We start from the raw sequence: 15,322 nt of genomic DNA, 5'->3' as shown, positions 1-15,322 counted from the left end.
GTCCAGAGAACACTGCGTTCACTGCTATTATTATCAAAGATAAAAAAGATTTATGTTCTGAGAACTACGTATAATTTAATTTCAATGATTCTTTTAATCTGCAGCAAACTTGCTAGTTTTAGTGTTACATATTACAAACATTAACTTGAACCAGTTGATACTGCTTTCTAGTAATAATAATAATAATACTAAACTAATACTAGTAATAACAATACTACAGCAATAATAAAAGTACACTGTACTTTTGTGTTGTAAATAATATAAAATTTGTGTTGCCTTTAAATAAGTTTACTCTTGTTTTCAACCCAACAAATTGAACCTAAACCAAGGCAAATCATGTAGTTTTTCATTTGTCACCCTAAACAGCTCTGAACTCACTCTGTTTTCGGTTAATCTGAATGTTAGTTTTCATGAAGATTGTGACACGGGCATTTCAATATTTTTGCAAGGATAATATGTCTATCAGAGATGTCAAACCGCTGTGAACATTTTTATGATATGCTTTCATTTGACATCTTCTTTGGGATTCAGTTTTCATTAAAGTCTTCAAAAAGCATGAAACAACATGATTACATTTTTACGCTTTGATTATCAAAAACCGATATCTTTATGCCATGGTTTTTTCTGACAGATCACATTACCCGAACACCACGTTATTTGATTCGCACAGGTCCTGGCCAAACAATTATTATTGCTGTTTTTGGGAACTGAGCTACTATAAAATCCCAGTGTTAACACAGCTGTTTGGGCGTGACACGTTTTCCCTGATTTTAATTTTTAAACAAGGAAACTGGGAACTGGACCTCATTTGAATTTTAATCTCAACTGAATGTAATTGGATTCTATTGCAAAGCTCTGTCTGTGTTGCTCCTTTAAGTGATTACAAGAAAATGGAACAAGTTTCACCCAGTACTCGCTGTTAACCCTTTTGGTGCTGTGGATTTAGATGTATTTCAGTATGTGTCCATGTATGCACTTATGCGTATGGTCAGCGCCTCCCTCAGCGATAAACAAAGGCATTAAACACACATTTGTCCTTGATGCTACCCAAGAGAGCAAGTAAATTGGGATGATCAGCCTTTGTGCTTGATATGCCCTCTCTGGCCCTCGGCTGCACCCCAATGAGGGGGATGGGGTGGTGAGATGGATGGGGGCGGTGAGGATATTAATGAGGCTGGGTGCACGTTTAGGGCCTGCTGCCGTCACCGCTGACTCCTGACAGGACGTCCTTGCCAAGTCAACAAGACCAATCTCAGCGGCGGAATCAGTAAATGTGTGAAAATGAAATAAAAGCAATCAGGGGCCATTTGAAAGCCCGTTTTGCGTCATATAACAGAAATGAATTTGTTCAGTACTTTAATATCTGGATGTTTTGATAATTGTGAAAGATGCATTTCCATTTCGTGCCTGGCATGTCATGTGAGATTCCAGATAGGCAGCGGAAGCATGGCTTTCTGAAGGCATTAGAAAGCATTCAAAGTACAAGCAGCAGGAATGCTTTACCTCATACATGCGCAATAAACAGTATATTATTCATTAATTTAGAAATGTACGGTTCTCTTTTCATGGATAAGAAGACCCATGATTATACATTTATGGCTATAACAGATCACTTTACAGTCATATCTAATTAAGATGTTCAGATGCTTCAATTATACAATTGCTGGGTGCCTTTTATCTGAATTGGGTTTTAGTAAATGTAATGATCGAATGATAACTTTAGGATTAGTGCATTTAATGAAATTTTACATGGGTACTGAGAGGCAAAATTGCTTTACCTACATATTACACTGTTATGGGTTTTTTCTTGTAATCAAGAAAAAAGTTGCCAGTCAAATAGAGTTGGCAGGTGTACGTACAAGACATACAGACAGACATACAGACAGACATACAGACATATATACATACAGACAGACATTACAGACATACATACATACAGACAGACATACATACAGACAGAAAGACATACAGACAGACAGACATACAGACATTACAGACATACATACAGACAGACAGACATACATACATACATACATACAGACATACATACATACAGACAGACATACAGACAGACATACATACATACATACATACAGACATACATACATACATACAGACAGACAGACATACATACAGACAGACAGACATACATACATACATACATACATACAGACAGACATACAGACATTACAGACAGACATACATACATACATACATACAGACAGACATACATACATACATACAGACAGACAGACATACAGACATTACAGACATACATACATACATACATACATACATACATACATACATACATACAGACATACATACATACATACAGACATACAGACAGACAGACATACAGACAGATACACAGATTGATAGTTGGTAGATGGCCTGTCAACATCATGAGTAAGTGCATATTACCTGTCAGCTCTGAAATCACATATGTAACTACATGACTCCTTTCTCAAATTACTGATGTGCCAGTTATTTTTGCTACATGAATTATAGTGATTGAATGGCACTATTAACTTTAAATATGCTAGACCTAATTTTCTCTGCTACTATTTAGCTTTTTAGACATTTCTATGCAGCTGTTCATTTCACGAGTTCTATGCATGAACACTATCAGCGGTTTCTTACCCCTCATATTTAAAAACGAGATAGGGCATGCTCTGAACTAATTAGGGTGCTTATTTAGGTCGTTAGCACCTTTAAAAAATACTAAACTATTATTCAAAAAAATCAATCAATGAATGAATTAATTGATCTGTTAATTAATAAATGCTGCACAATTATTAGACGTTACACAGATAAAAACTGCTAACAATTCTTTATGACTTGTGGAAGTCGATGAAACAAGCAAGCTGTTTATCTTTTTTATGTGTTATACCACAGAATATATATGTATATTACTAGTCTTGGTATTAAAATTATTTGGATGCTCCTTGTGACCTAGGGTCGGGCGTAAATGTGAACGTTAGATACTTCCTGTATTTTATACAGAACTTTTGGAGATAAGTTACATGATTAAATGGCTCAGATACGCTCATATCTAGCTATTAAATGTGGGTTTTCTGCCTGACCTTGACTAATACAGACAGAGACTGCTAGGTGCCCACTGATGGACTGGATTTCAGAACCTTACGGCCTGTGCTGCCTGGGACAGGCTCCAGATTCAGCATGACCCTGTACTGCATAACAGCTATTGAAGATGGATGGATACTCTGTTGCCTACTGTATAATAATATTAGCTTTAGGGACTTGGAGGTAGTCATTGGGGAAGGTGTTGCCCATTTTACCCTCTGTTAAAGGACCTGATTTTGTTACTTCACAAATGCACAACTCTGGAGCCACAGCAGTTCAGCTACACTGCATAAGAATATCTGGTATAAAGTTTATAAAGTTTCGGATTCCTTATACTTCCTGGCTGAAGGTCAAAGGTGGTGTAACAACAGTGACTTTGTTGATAGATACCAGGGAAATGTAGTCAAGTCACTACTGCTGACACTTCCTTGAGTGCAGATTACTTTAGTGAAATGCAAAGCTGTAAAAAGGCTGTACAATTGTACGATATAAAACTGTCCTCTGTACCAGCCTGTAAAATAATGCAGTAGCATAATGCATGTCTGAAATAGTCCAAAATTCAAAAAGAAAAAAAACATCACAGGTTCAAAGACATGCTAGGCACATGAATTACAGCCTAACTCAGTTTTAATTCAAGCATTTCATATGGCCTTATGAGTTTTTTTCTCATATCAAGCATGACTCTGAAATGCAGCTCTACTTTAAATAAGCATAAAGGGCTTATTAAATGGATATTAGTCCAATAAATCTCCCATGATATAAAAGTGCTAATTTCCTTTTATTTCTGTTTATTATAAGATTGGAATAATCCTTCTTGCTGTCTTGCTATTACAGCTGCTGTAATGGTTTTGTGTCACGCTGTTATGTATGTCTCGTGTACATTTTATCCCTAAGCTGTCTTCCCATCCCTTACTTTCAGCCCTTGGTATTAATGTGTGCACTCGCTTTTATTATTTCCATAGTTTTTCTAAAAATATTTGCATAAAAACTTGTCAGTTTTGGAAAGAGCTTTAAACTTGCTTTTCTTTGGAAACAGAAAATTCTCTCTATCTATCGAATTTCGTTTCAGCAGTAAATGCTCTCATTTTGCAGTCCATTGGGATTTTGCCATGAATACGTATACCTGCATTCTAGTATTCAGTGTATTAATTTTATTTCTGTTATTTGATTACTATTATTTGCAGAGATTTGAGTGATTAAGACATATCTTTATTTTATAATTTACTATTTGAATCATAAATTACAATGAGTTTTTATGAAATGAAAATGGGATCTCTTTTGAACTATATATTTCAATTTTTTTTGCAGTCATTTGCACATATTTTTGATATTCACAAAGCCTTGGTCACACAGAAGGACAATGCAGCCAAAACTAATGTTCACAGCTTCATCTTGCATTATCTGGTCGATATAAAACCTGTAGGTACAAAGTGATTCCAGCTCACCTTGAAATTCAATGTTCAATTTCTGCAAGTAATAAAGGCAGGGATTCTGGGAGCCAGTGGACGGCCAGCAAGGACAGTCTCGCTTTATACTCAAACTATTCCTTTCTCAAGCTCCCCTGATGTGTCTTTTTATCTCCATTTTTTCACCACCCTATCCCTCCATCCTCATTTCTGGAAGTCATTCTCTCTTTTCCTCCCCCCTAAGTCTTCATCACTGTTGCTCCCTCTCTACTTACTCCACCATCTGCGGTGGATTCAGGCGTGGCAGCCCTACATTGCTGCCGACTCTGGAGATGCCACTTGGTGTCGTTCCGTCTTATAAAATAAAATGCTGTGTCCAGTTCTGAACCAGCACGATCTGTCCTGCACTCTCTCTCACGTTTCGTATCAGCACCCCGCTTGGCAGACGTTGTCGCTGGGGACTCCTCCGAAACACAGGGTCATGGGAAGGGGCGGGGGGCGTTGTTTCTGGGGAATCAAAGGGACGCACTGGGAAAACAGCAGGGAATGACAAAGAGCAGACATGCAGAGCTGTTAGCTCAGCCCCCCTTGTGGCTGGCGGGTCGGCTGTCTGGCAGAACCTGACATGCCTCTGCCCCAACCATCTGCTACCTGCTGACCTGCTCATCTCCACCATTATTTCTTGACCACCGTGAAGCTCTTTAGAAGGGGCCAGAAATGTTCTTTGAATATTTAAATTCCAATCAGTGATACTAACAATGCAAATAATGACTAATGCCGTGGGAGCTTAATGAACATAATAGCACCAAGTTTTTAAATGATTTAAACTTCATTTATCATTTATGCAAAACATACATACGCACACAGGAAGGCTCAGTGTGCTAATTACTGTTTCTTAGACATACCTAAAACTGCTGTACTATTTATTCCTGCTTATTGTTTCATGATACTAATTGCAATGATGCACACATTGTTATTCCTGAGTGCACCGACACGCACACCAGATGAGCCGCCTGTCTTGTGTTATGTGTGTCAGAGGAATGACATCACCAGTGCGCTTGCTGCTGCTCCCTTTCTCTTTGACTGGAGGATGGGCTGTTCGAATTTGTGCCCCAAACCGGTTTTGGTGTCTCAGACTTGATGTGATGATTAGCTAGGGAAGTAGGAGAGGTATCCTCCTAACAGACTGAGGATGATCAGAACACCCATCCCTTTGACCAACAATTGAGGTCCTTATAGGCTCCCTAAGGATTTCTCAGTAAGGTATCCACTTCCTTTCTCTCTCACCACCTGCAAATCCTCTGGATTTTGCATAATTAAACTAGTATTAAACAAGCAATTCTCATAATTGGATTTGGAGAAAGTGTTTTGTTCATGCAAAAACCATCCATGGAGCAGATGGAATTAATGGTGTGATATACTCCAGGAATACTCCTCAATGACTTCATTCAAAGAGCAGCTCTTGGTGTCAATAAACCTGCCTGTCTTCAGACGCGTGTCCCCCTGCTTTAGAAGTATTGATGCAGGCCACGTGTCCCCCTGCTTTAGGAGTATTGATGCAGGCCACGTGTCCCCCTGCTTTAGGAGTATTGATGCAGGCCACGTGTCCCCCTGCTTTAGGAGTATTGATGCAGGCCACGTGTCCCCCTGCTTTAGGAGTATTGATGCAGGCCACGTGTCCCCCTGCTTTAGGAGTATTGATGCAGGCCAGGCTCCAATGACTGACCCAAGGTCATTCTGAGTATTCCTGTCCAAAACATTGGAAACCGAGCCTTAGGAAGTAGTAAGTCTGATTCTGAATCAGGATGGCTGAACTCTAGAGGATGGATGCATTTTTGGACTTATGGTACCAGCTCGCTGGAAGCTGTGAGGGAGGAATCTTTCTTCTTCACCAGGGATATATATTAGAGAGACAAGATAATCCATGTCCGGGAGGACACTTTGACCTAGGAGAGGATTTGTAAAATTCCATTTCAATTAACAGAACCTGGATCCGCGGACTTGCTGTGTGCTGATCCCCATAATCATGCGTGTCTCACTAATGTTAACGTGAAACAGTTGGAAGAGTTTTTAAATTAAAAAAACCAAACCAGTCAAAGCACAAGTAGAACTGAATTATTTACTCAAGCACAGGAGCCTTTCAGTTTTAAAGTAGTCTGTAAAATCTGAAATAGCTCAAAGTGTCCTCCTGACATGGATTAATTATCTGGTCACCCTACATATACATTCATATGTGGTGTACCTGTCCTTAGATAAGAGACAGAAAATGGGTGGATGGATGGATGGACGGTTGGATGGATGAATAGTGTACTGATAGCATACATGTGGACAGATGGAAGGATGGATGGATGTAGTGTACTTATGTGTGTAAGTACAACGCATACACTGATCTGACGTATTTTGTTCTTTAGGATTCCATTTTATTTCTACTGCATTTGCATTACTAAGATGAATTATGGTATTACAGAATCCCTCAAAATATAGACATTTATATGTTACCTGTTTTTTTTTGTGCGGTACTTTTTCATGATTGAAATATCATCTGGATTTAATTTCTGAAACCTGGACGATTGAAGGTTTACACATTTTTTGCATGTTTCTTTACATAATGGTTGGCAATTGGGAATTATGATTTTTCACTATATTCAGAAATGGTGGTAGGATGAAGAAAGCATCAGTGTCTTGAGAGATAGCAATCCAGGAAGCACCTCATACCACTTCTTCCTAAAAAACACCCCTCCCCGTTGGTAATTATTTATTTAGTCAATTGAATGCTTCTCCTATGCTGCCACTGGATCATCAAGAATGTGAATTGCATCATATTTAAATCATATATAATGCACTTTTTACCCCCTCTCCCCATGGTGATTGATGTCTGTTATTGTTACGCTGTTGTTTTTGTACCCCCCCTGTTTTTCTCCTTTTCCACGGTACTGGTGAGTTCGGAGCGGCCACAATCTTTACTCTTGAATGTAATGTAAAATAAAGTTGTCCTCCGAAGAGGGGGGGTGGTGGTGGGCAATAAAAAAAAAAAAAAAAAAAAAAAAAAAAAAAAAAAAAAAAAAAAAAAAAAATAATGCACTTTTTAAATCTGTGCCATTGTCAAGGGAACAGCATCAAGCATGTGCTGTAAATCCTTTACTTTGAAAGGCAGGGAAAAATGGGGGGAAGATGAGCGGGGCGACAGAAGGAGGGATTTGCTCCTCCTCCTCCTCCCTGCCCCCACACAATGCATGTGCCTCCCTCCATGGGGGAATACATCCATCGGTGGCTCTCAGAAAGCAGCGAGCCAAAGGACGGTGGGAGTGGGCCTCTCCCAGCCCGGGTTCCGTTCTCAGTACGGAGGAGCTGTCAGGCCCTTAGGGCATCGCACAGTTACAAGGGAGCAGCAAAGCAGACCCGGGAAGCCGGCACTGCTTACGCTCACTTGTGATTGGAAGATTGTTAAAGCGGTGACATCATCGCTAACATTGAAAAGCATGTCAGCCCCCCGCACTGGCTCCGGATTAAAAGTAAAGCACCACGAAAAGAAGGACAGCGACAGAGCACTGGCATGACTCTGCAACTGCAACAGTAATGTAGCACGAGAGTAAAAGTGGGAAACTACCTCCTCTGTTCTCACTGTCTGCCGGCTTCACCTGGATCGGTCTGTTCATCTGCACAGAGACAAAGACAGAGAGAGAGAAAGAGGAAAAATCATCAATTTACTAATTTATTATAATTATACCTTTTGCTACAGTCTATGGCAGTACTCATACGCTGATGTGGAATAGTTGCAGAATTGCAAAATTGCAGAATAACTCAATGAAAACAAGGGCTGAGAGAGGAGAGAGCAAAGGGAATGTAAACAGAGAGGACCCTTCAGCAGCAGGACTGATACAGACTCTGCATGCATATGTGCATGCAGGCACAGAGTGTGTCTGGGTGTGTTTGGGTATAGAGTCAAGCTGCAGTGTGTGTGTATTTGTGTATGTCTGGGTATTGAGTCATGCAGCAGGGTGTGTGTGTGTGTGTGTGTTTGGGTACAGAGTCATGCAGCAGGGTGTGTGTGTGTGTGTTTGGGTACAGAGTCATGCAGCAGGGTGTGTGTGTGTGTGTTTGGGTACAGAGTCATGCAGCAGGGTGTGTGTGTGTGTGTTTGGGTACAGAGTCATGCAGCAGGGTGTGTGTGTGTGTGTTTGGGTACAGAGTCATGCAGCAGGGTGTGTGTGTGTGTGTTTGGGTACAGAGTCATGCAGCAGGGTGTGTGTGTGTGTGTTTGGGTACAGAGTCATGCAGCAGGGTGTGTGTGTGTGTGTGTGTTTGGGTACAGAGTCATGCTGCAACGTGTGTGTGTGTCTCCCAGCACTGCTATCGCTTCATTTCCCTGGTGTTAGATGCAACCGCTTCCTGCCGACTCGGGCCTCAAATAATACATGAGCGCCACACAACGCTTGCTGCCAATCAATTTTTAATAATGTCATTCGCCATGTGGCCGGGGGGGGGTGGGGGGGGGGGGATGGGGAGGGAAGGGTGGGGGCACCGAGGTGTTTGGCGACCTGGATAGCTGTTCATGGGCAGATAGCAGTTGGGGGGTGGGCAAAAATAGAAGATACAGCCCCGTTTCCAAAAAAGCTGTGTAAAATGCATTGCTTTGCAAACCATATCAACCCATATTTAGTTTAAAATAGAACACAGACAACATATCAAATGTTGAAATTGAGAAATTTTACTGTTTTATGGCAAATATATGCTCAGTTTGAATTTGACGCCAGCAACACATTTCAAAAAAGTTGGGACAGAGGAAACAAAAGACCGGAAAAGTTGTGTGATGCTAAAACAAAACACCGGGTTGAATATCTCACAACTAATTAGGTTCATTGGCAACAGGTCAGTAAGATGATTGGGTATAAAAAGAGCCTCCCAGAGAGGTAGAGTCTCTGTGCAGTGAAGATAGGGAGAGGTTCACCACTCTGTGCAGTGAAGATGGGGAGAGGTTCACCACTCTGTGCAGTGAAGATGGGGAGAGGTTCACCACTCTGTGCAGTGAAGATGGGGAGAGGTTCACCACTCTGTGCAGTGAAGATGGGGAGAGATGCACCACTCTGTGCAGTGAAGATGGGGAGAGATGCACCACTCTGTGCAGTGAAGATGGGGAGAGATGCACCACTCTGTGCAGTGAAGATGGGGAGAGGTTCACCACTCTGTGCAGTGAAGATGGGGAGAGGTTCACCACTCTGTGCAGTGAAGATGGGGAGAGGTTCACCACTCTGTGCAGTGAAGATGGGGAGAGGTTCACCACTCTGTGCAGTGAAGATGGGGAGAGGTTCACCACTCTGTGCAGTGAAGATGGGGAGAGGTTCACCACTCTGTGCAGTGAAGATGGGGAGAGGTTCACCACTCTGTGCAGTGAAGATGGGGAGAGATGCACCACTCTGTGCAGTGAAGATGGGGAGAGATGCACCACTCTGTGCAGTGAAGATGGGGAGAGATGCACCACTCTGTGCAGTGAAGATGGGGAGAGGTTCACCACTCTGTGCAGTGAAGATGGGGAGAGGTTCATCACTCTGTGCAGTGAAGATGGGGAGAGGTTCACCACTCTGTGCAGTGAAGATGGGGAGAGGTTCACCACTCTGTGCAGTGAAGATGGTGAGAGGTTCACCACTCTGTGCAGTGAAGATGGGGAGAGATGCACCACTCTGTGCAGTGAAGATGGGGAGAGATGCACCACTCTGTGCAGTGAAGATGGGGAGAGGTTCACCACTCTGTGCAGTGAAGATGGGGAGAGGTTCACCACTCTGTGCAGTGAAGATGGGGAGAGGTTCACCACTCTGTGAAAGACTGTGTGGGCAAATAATGCAACAATTTAAGAATAATGTTCCTCAGTGTAATATTGCAAAGAATTTGGGAATCCCATTATCTACCCTGAATAATATCATTAAAAGATTCAAAGAATTGAGAGGAATCTTGAAACCAATATTGGATAGCCGTGATCTTCAGGTCCTGAGGCGACACTGCATTAAAAACAGACACGATTCTATAGTGGAAATCACTGCATGGGCTCAGGAACACGTCTGAAAACCAGTGTGTGTGAAAGTTTGTCATCCACAAATGCAGGATGAAACTTCTACCATGCAAGAAGAAATTGTATCTAAACATGATCCAGAAACATCCCCGACTTCACTGGGCCTGAGCTCATTTAAGATGGACTGAACTAAATTGAACACTGCCCTGTGGTCTGACGAATCAAAATCTCAAATTCTTTTTGTAAAATCAACACTGCATCCTCTGGGCTAAAGAAGAGAGGGACCATCCAGCTTATTATCAGCGGACAGTTCAAAAGCCAGCATCTGTGATGGTTTGGGGCTGCATTAGTGCCCATTGCTTGGGTAGCTTGCATATCTGGGAAGGGACCATTAATGCTGAATGATATATACAGGTTTTGGAGGAACATATGCTGTCATCCAGACAATGTCTTTTTCAGAGAAGGCCTTGAATATTTCAGCAATACAATGCCAATCTACATTCAATGAGTATTACAACAGCATGGCTCCAGTGTAGATGAGTCCGGCTGCTAGGCTGGTCTGCCAGCAGTCCAGACCAATCATCCATTGAAAGCATTTGGCTCTTCATGAAATTAAAAATGTGACAAAGCAGACTCCAAACTGTTGTGCCGTTAAAATCCTGTATCAAGCAAGAATAGGACAACATTTCACTTTCAAAACCCCAGCAACTGCTCTCCTCAGTTTCCAAAAGTTTACAGAGTGTTGTTAAAAGATGAGGTGATGCAACAGTGGTAAACATGCCCCTGTCCCAAATTATTTTAAAAGTGTTGCTGGCATCAAATTCAAACCGAGCATATATTTGTCATAAAACAATAAAATTATTCAATTTCAACATTTGATATGTTGTCTTTGTTCTATTTTCAATTAAATATGGGTTCATGGGATTTGTAAATCATTGCATTCTGTTTTTATCTACATTTTACACAGCGTCCCAACTTCTTTGGAATGAAGGTTGTAGAAGAAGAAAATCAAAGCATATAACATTCTGCACAGAGTGAGCATAATAATGTGTGGAAAGCTTATGAATGTTTTATAGTGAAACTATAATGGCAATGCATTCCCGGGACTGGCCTGTCACTTACTCCACCTATCTAATCCCCACTCCTCCCACACTCACAATCTGTACAGTATCTATAAGTACTGGATGGATCAACTGTAAATGTGAAAACCTAGAAATGTGTTATGCACAAACCTATGCTTTTTGGTCATGTAGTTACAATTTACATATTTGTGTATCAGGTAGTTTTTGTTTTGCATTTGCCATCATTTTTAATGAATAGGCCACACAGTATGACATTACTCTTTTGCTCTACGTTGCATTGCAAGGCAAGCACACCAACAAAAGAGAAGATTGTCATAGTGGGAAAGCACATCTGTAGTGCCCTTTGCTGTCAGGCTTTTCACTGTCACCATATGCCCTAAATGCCAGCTCCTGACGACCCAAGAATTAAATCGCATCAATCAGCCTTTTCAGAATCTCATGGCTTTTCCTCACTGTGTCGTTATATTTGGTCTATTCCAAAATGCACACCTTCAGGGCAGGTAGATCACATGGTCCAGAAAATATAAAGGCGTCCCATGGTTCGAGAACACAGTGTTTTATTTTTTAATACCGAGCGATCGAGTAATATACTGGACAGGTGTGACCATTAATCCTTACATTTCTTGAAAGACTTAGGCGTCCGTGCTCAGCCACGGTACAAGGAAAGTGTGAGTACACCCTTAAATGCATGACTGCCCTGATGTTCCTATCGCACAATAAAAAATTAACACTGTTATTTACAGTACAGTATGTAAACAGGATTAGCTACAATCAACAAGAACAATATTTACAAATCAACGTCTTTTAACTCTTCGTTCTTTCACTCACAGTATACCAATGCCTTGCCCACAAAAAACGAATATTGGCTAACAAGTGACTTCATCTTGCCTGATGGCTGAACTTTTTGAATGACTGAATGTTTTGAATGGTTAAGCGTGGTTAAGCATTCTCCTTTTCATACACACACAAATATACACAGTTGAAAGCAAAGCTTGGGGTTTGAATACACAGTCAGGCTATTTTTCCTGCGTTGCTGAAGCACTTTGACTTGTCTTAATATAATCACCTGATCTGTGCCTATTCTTTCATGTGCCACCACTGACGAGGACAAAGGCTAAGGGACATAATGATGATAAAATACCACAGTTTAACAAAAATATAATTACAAGCCTATCTTGCACACGTTTCCCACAAATTCCCCCACAATAAATTTCACCAAGTTCCCCACGATCCATTTCGCTGACTGACTAAAAGACGGATACCAATAAAATTTGTTGAATGGGGAGGCTAGTGATGAAAAAAATAGTATGAACTTTATTGCAGAATATTCAGAAAATAATCTTGCGTTCCACGGTCTGAGAATAACTGGCCTTTCCAGTTTGTTACCCTTACATTACATCTGCAAAGTTTGGAAAAGATCCATCATACAAATTTTGAGGTATCACCTTAACAAGAATGTGTCTGGAGTGGCAGACTGGTCCCAAAACCACATGTTCCTTGGCTGGGGAAAACAATGAAAGGAGAATGAAAGGTATGGGAACTAAGGATGGATGAAAAGATCTATGTGAAGTTGGACTATACCTGCAACTACACACCATCAACAACACTATCAAAAGGCTCTCAAAACCTCTTAAAGTACTACCATTAACCATGTCATGCTGACAAAAATTGGGTACCTACAGTACCAGCGAATGGACTTTACATACCTGTTTTTAATGCATTGTCTCTATTTTTGCTTTTGTTATTCACCTTCTAGTAAAAGGCTTTGAGGCAATATTGCAGTGACCAAGAGAGTGTTCAACATCACAGAATTTTCCCAAATTTTTGACACTTTAAAACAGCCCCATTTTGTTTTGACAATAGCATAACAGAACCTTGGCATTCTTTCAGCCAGCTTGCAGATGTAGCCACCTGGAATGCTTCTCAAACAGTCCTGAAGGAGTTTCCACAAGTTCTGGGCACAGGGTGGCTACCTTGGCTGCCAGCACTCCATCCCTTTAATTGTACTGTGCTTTGGGTCATCATTTTGTTGAAGAACAAATAATTTTCAGTAGGCATGGCCAGACTTTTGACTGGTACTGTATGTTTTTTTTCTTGTGTTCAAGATTTAAGTCAGATTTTAATATCATCCATATAACAATCTGCTAAAACTACGTATATGAGGAAGTTAAAAAGAGGAACAATCGGAAAATACATCAAAGAATATAGCATATATGTCTTCTGTTAAACTGTGTTTCTAAAGCAGCTTTGGGATGCTTTTTTCTTTGTTTTTTTTTTTTTAAACATTTACCGAGATCAGTCACTTCTTTCTCTGTATCTTTGACTCTCTGCCTCTCTTCACTGAAGGGCATAACAAATAAATAATGCATCAAAAAACATTAAAAACATTAGGCAAGCTTTAAGGGCGATATATCGCTCTGTGAGAATGGAACACACAGCACATCGCAGGGAGACGGAGGAGATCAGGACATAGATCAGAGAGCAGTGCAAGGTCACAGCTGAACCCAAGCCAATATTTCAGCAACAACAGCCCGCATACATTTTAATGTTTGACTTTCAGTTTTCTAAATAGATGGTTCTGCACATGTGGTAATTTCACCTGAAAATAGGTTGGCCTAAGTAGTTTCTTACTTCTCATTATTTGTACAGGAAATGCTAAGTATTATTTTAGTTTAAGCTTTTAAAATATTAATTATACACTTGATGTATTCTTTTGCCTGGGCCGGATGAGGCTGCTTTACTTTGGCTCTGAGTTATAAACCTTTCTCATTTGCTCCATCTTGAATCAGCCAATCAGCCATCTCGCAGTCATTCTTAGACATGGTGCTAGATGGCAACATTGAGCAACACTCTCTCTCTCTCTCTCTCTCTCTCTCTCACACACACACACACACACACGTTTGTAATTGTATCCATGCATTTTTATGGGGAAATGTCTAATCCCAACATGATGACCTACTCAGCCCTAACCCTAACCATAAGTAACCAAACTAAATATGAGCCTTTTTACATTTTCAGTTATTGATCGCATTCACAGATCTTTGTGGGGACCAAAACAATGGTCCCCACAACATCAAAAGAGCAGGTTTTTATTACACTGTGGGAACATTTGGTCTTCACAATGTAATATAAACACAATCCACACACACACACACACACACACACACACTCACAGTCGTGTAATCATATCTTTTTGGGGACCACTCATTCATTTCTATGGGAAAAATGCTAATGCTAATTTTGACAACCTTAACCCCTACCCAGCCGTAACCATAACCATAAGTAACCAAGCAAAATACAAGAGTTTTTGCATTTTAATTTTTTTTTCATTGCAGTCACGGATTTTTACAAAAGAGGTTTTCCCTTATGGGGTCCAGGAAATTGGTCCCCATAAAAAAACAGGTATTCATCATGATGTGGGGACATTTGGTCCCCATAAGGTAAGGTATACCTGGACCACACACACACACACACACACTACATACAGCTCTCTGGTGGGAAGATTAAAAAATCCCACTTCATTTTCACACAATGTAGCACACTGACATAGCACTGGGATACACCGTCATACATACACTGAAGGAGGCACTTGCTTTTGCACCACACACACATCCTTTTCTCTATTTTTCTGCACAGCTGAGCACAACTGATACATATCGTGAAACAGCCTATTTAAGCAAATTGCTTTGGAATATATCTCCTGTGCTTCCATTGATCATATGATGTGGTGTAACAAATTCCTG

General features: G+C 40.8%; 1 protein-coding gene across 16 annotated transcripts in view; it reads right to left on the bottom strand.

Moving 5' to 3' along the window:
- The window catches only part of celf4 (CUGBP, Elav-like family member 4), an 83,056-nt gene that overhangs the window by 12,365 nt on the left and 55,369 nt on the right, over positions 1-15,322 (bottom strand). For all 16 annotated transcript variants that reach the window (XM_072714151.1, XM_072714152.1, XM_023811688.2 and 13 more), the window contains one exon: positions 8,101-8,149. In XM_072714151.1, coding sequence (XP_072570252.1) covers positions 8,101-8,149 — 49 coding nt within the window. The remainder of the gene's footprint in view (positions 1-8,100; positions 8,150-15,322) is intronic.

This window comes from Paramormyrops kingsleyae, chromosome 7 (assembly GCF_048594095.1).
Source record: "Paramormyrops kingsleyae isolate MSU_618 chromosome 7, PKINGS_0.4, whole genome shotgun sequence".
In the NCBI taxonomy this organism is placed as follows: Eukaryota; Metazoa; Chordata; class Actinopteri; order Osteoglossiformes; family Mormyridae; genus Paramormyrops; species Paramormyrops kingsleyae.
Note: the sequence above shows the minus strand (reverse complement) of the source record. Positions and strands in the feature narration are given on the sequence as shown.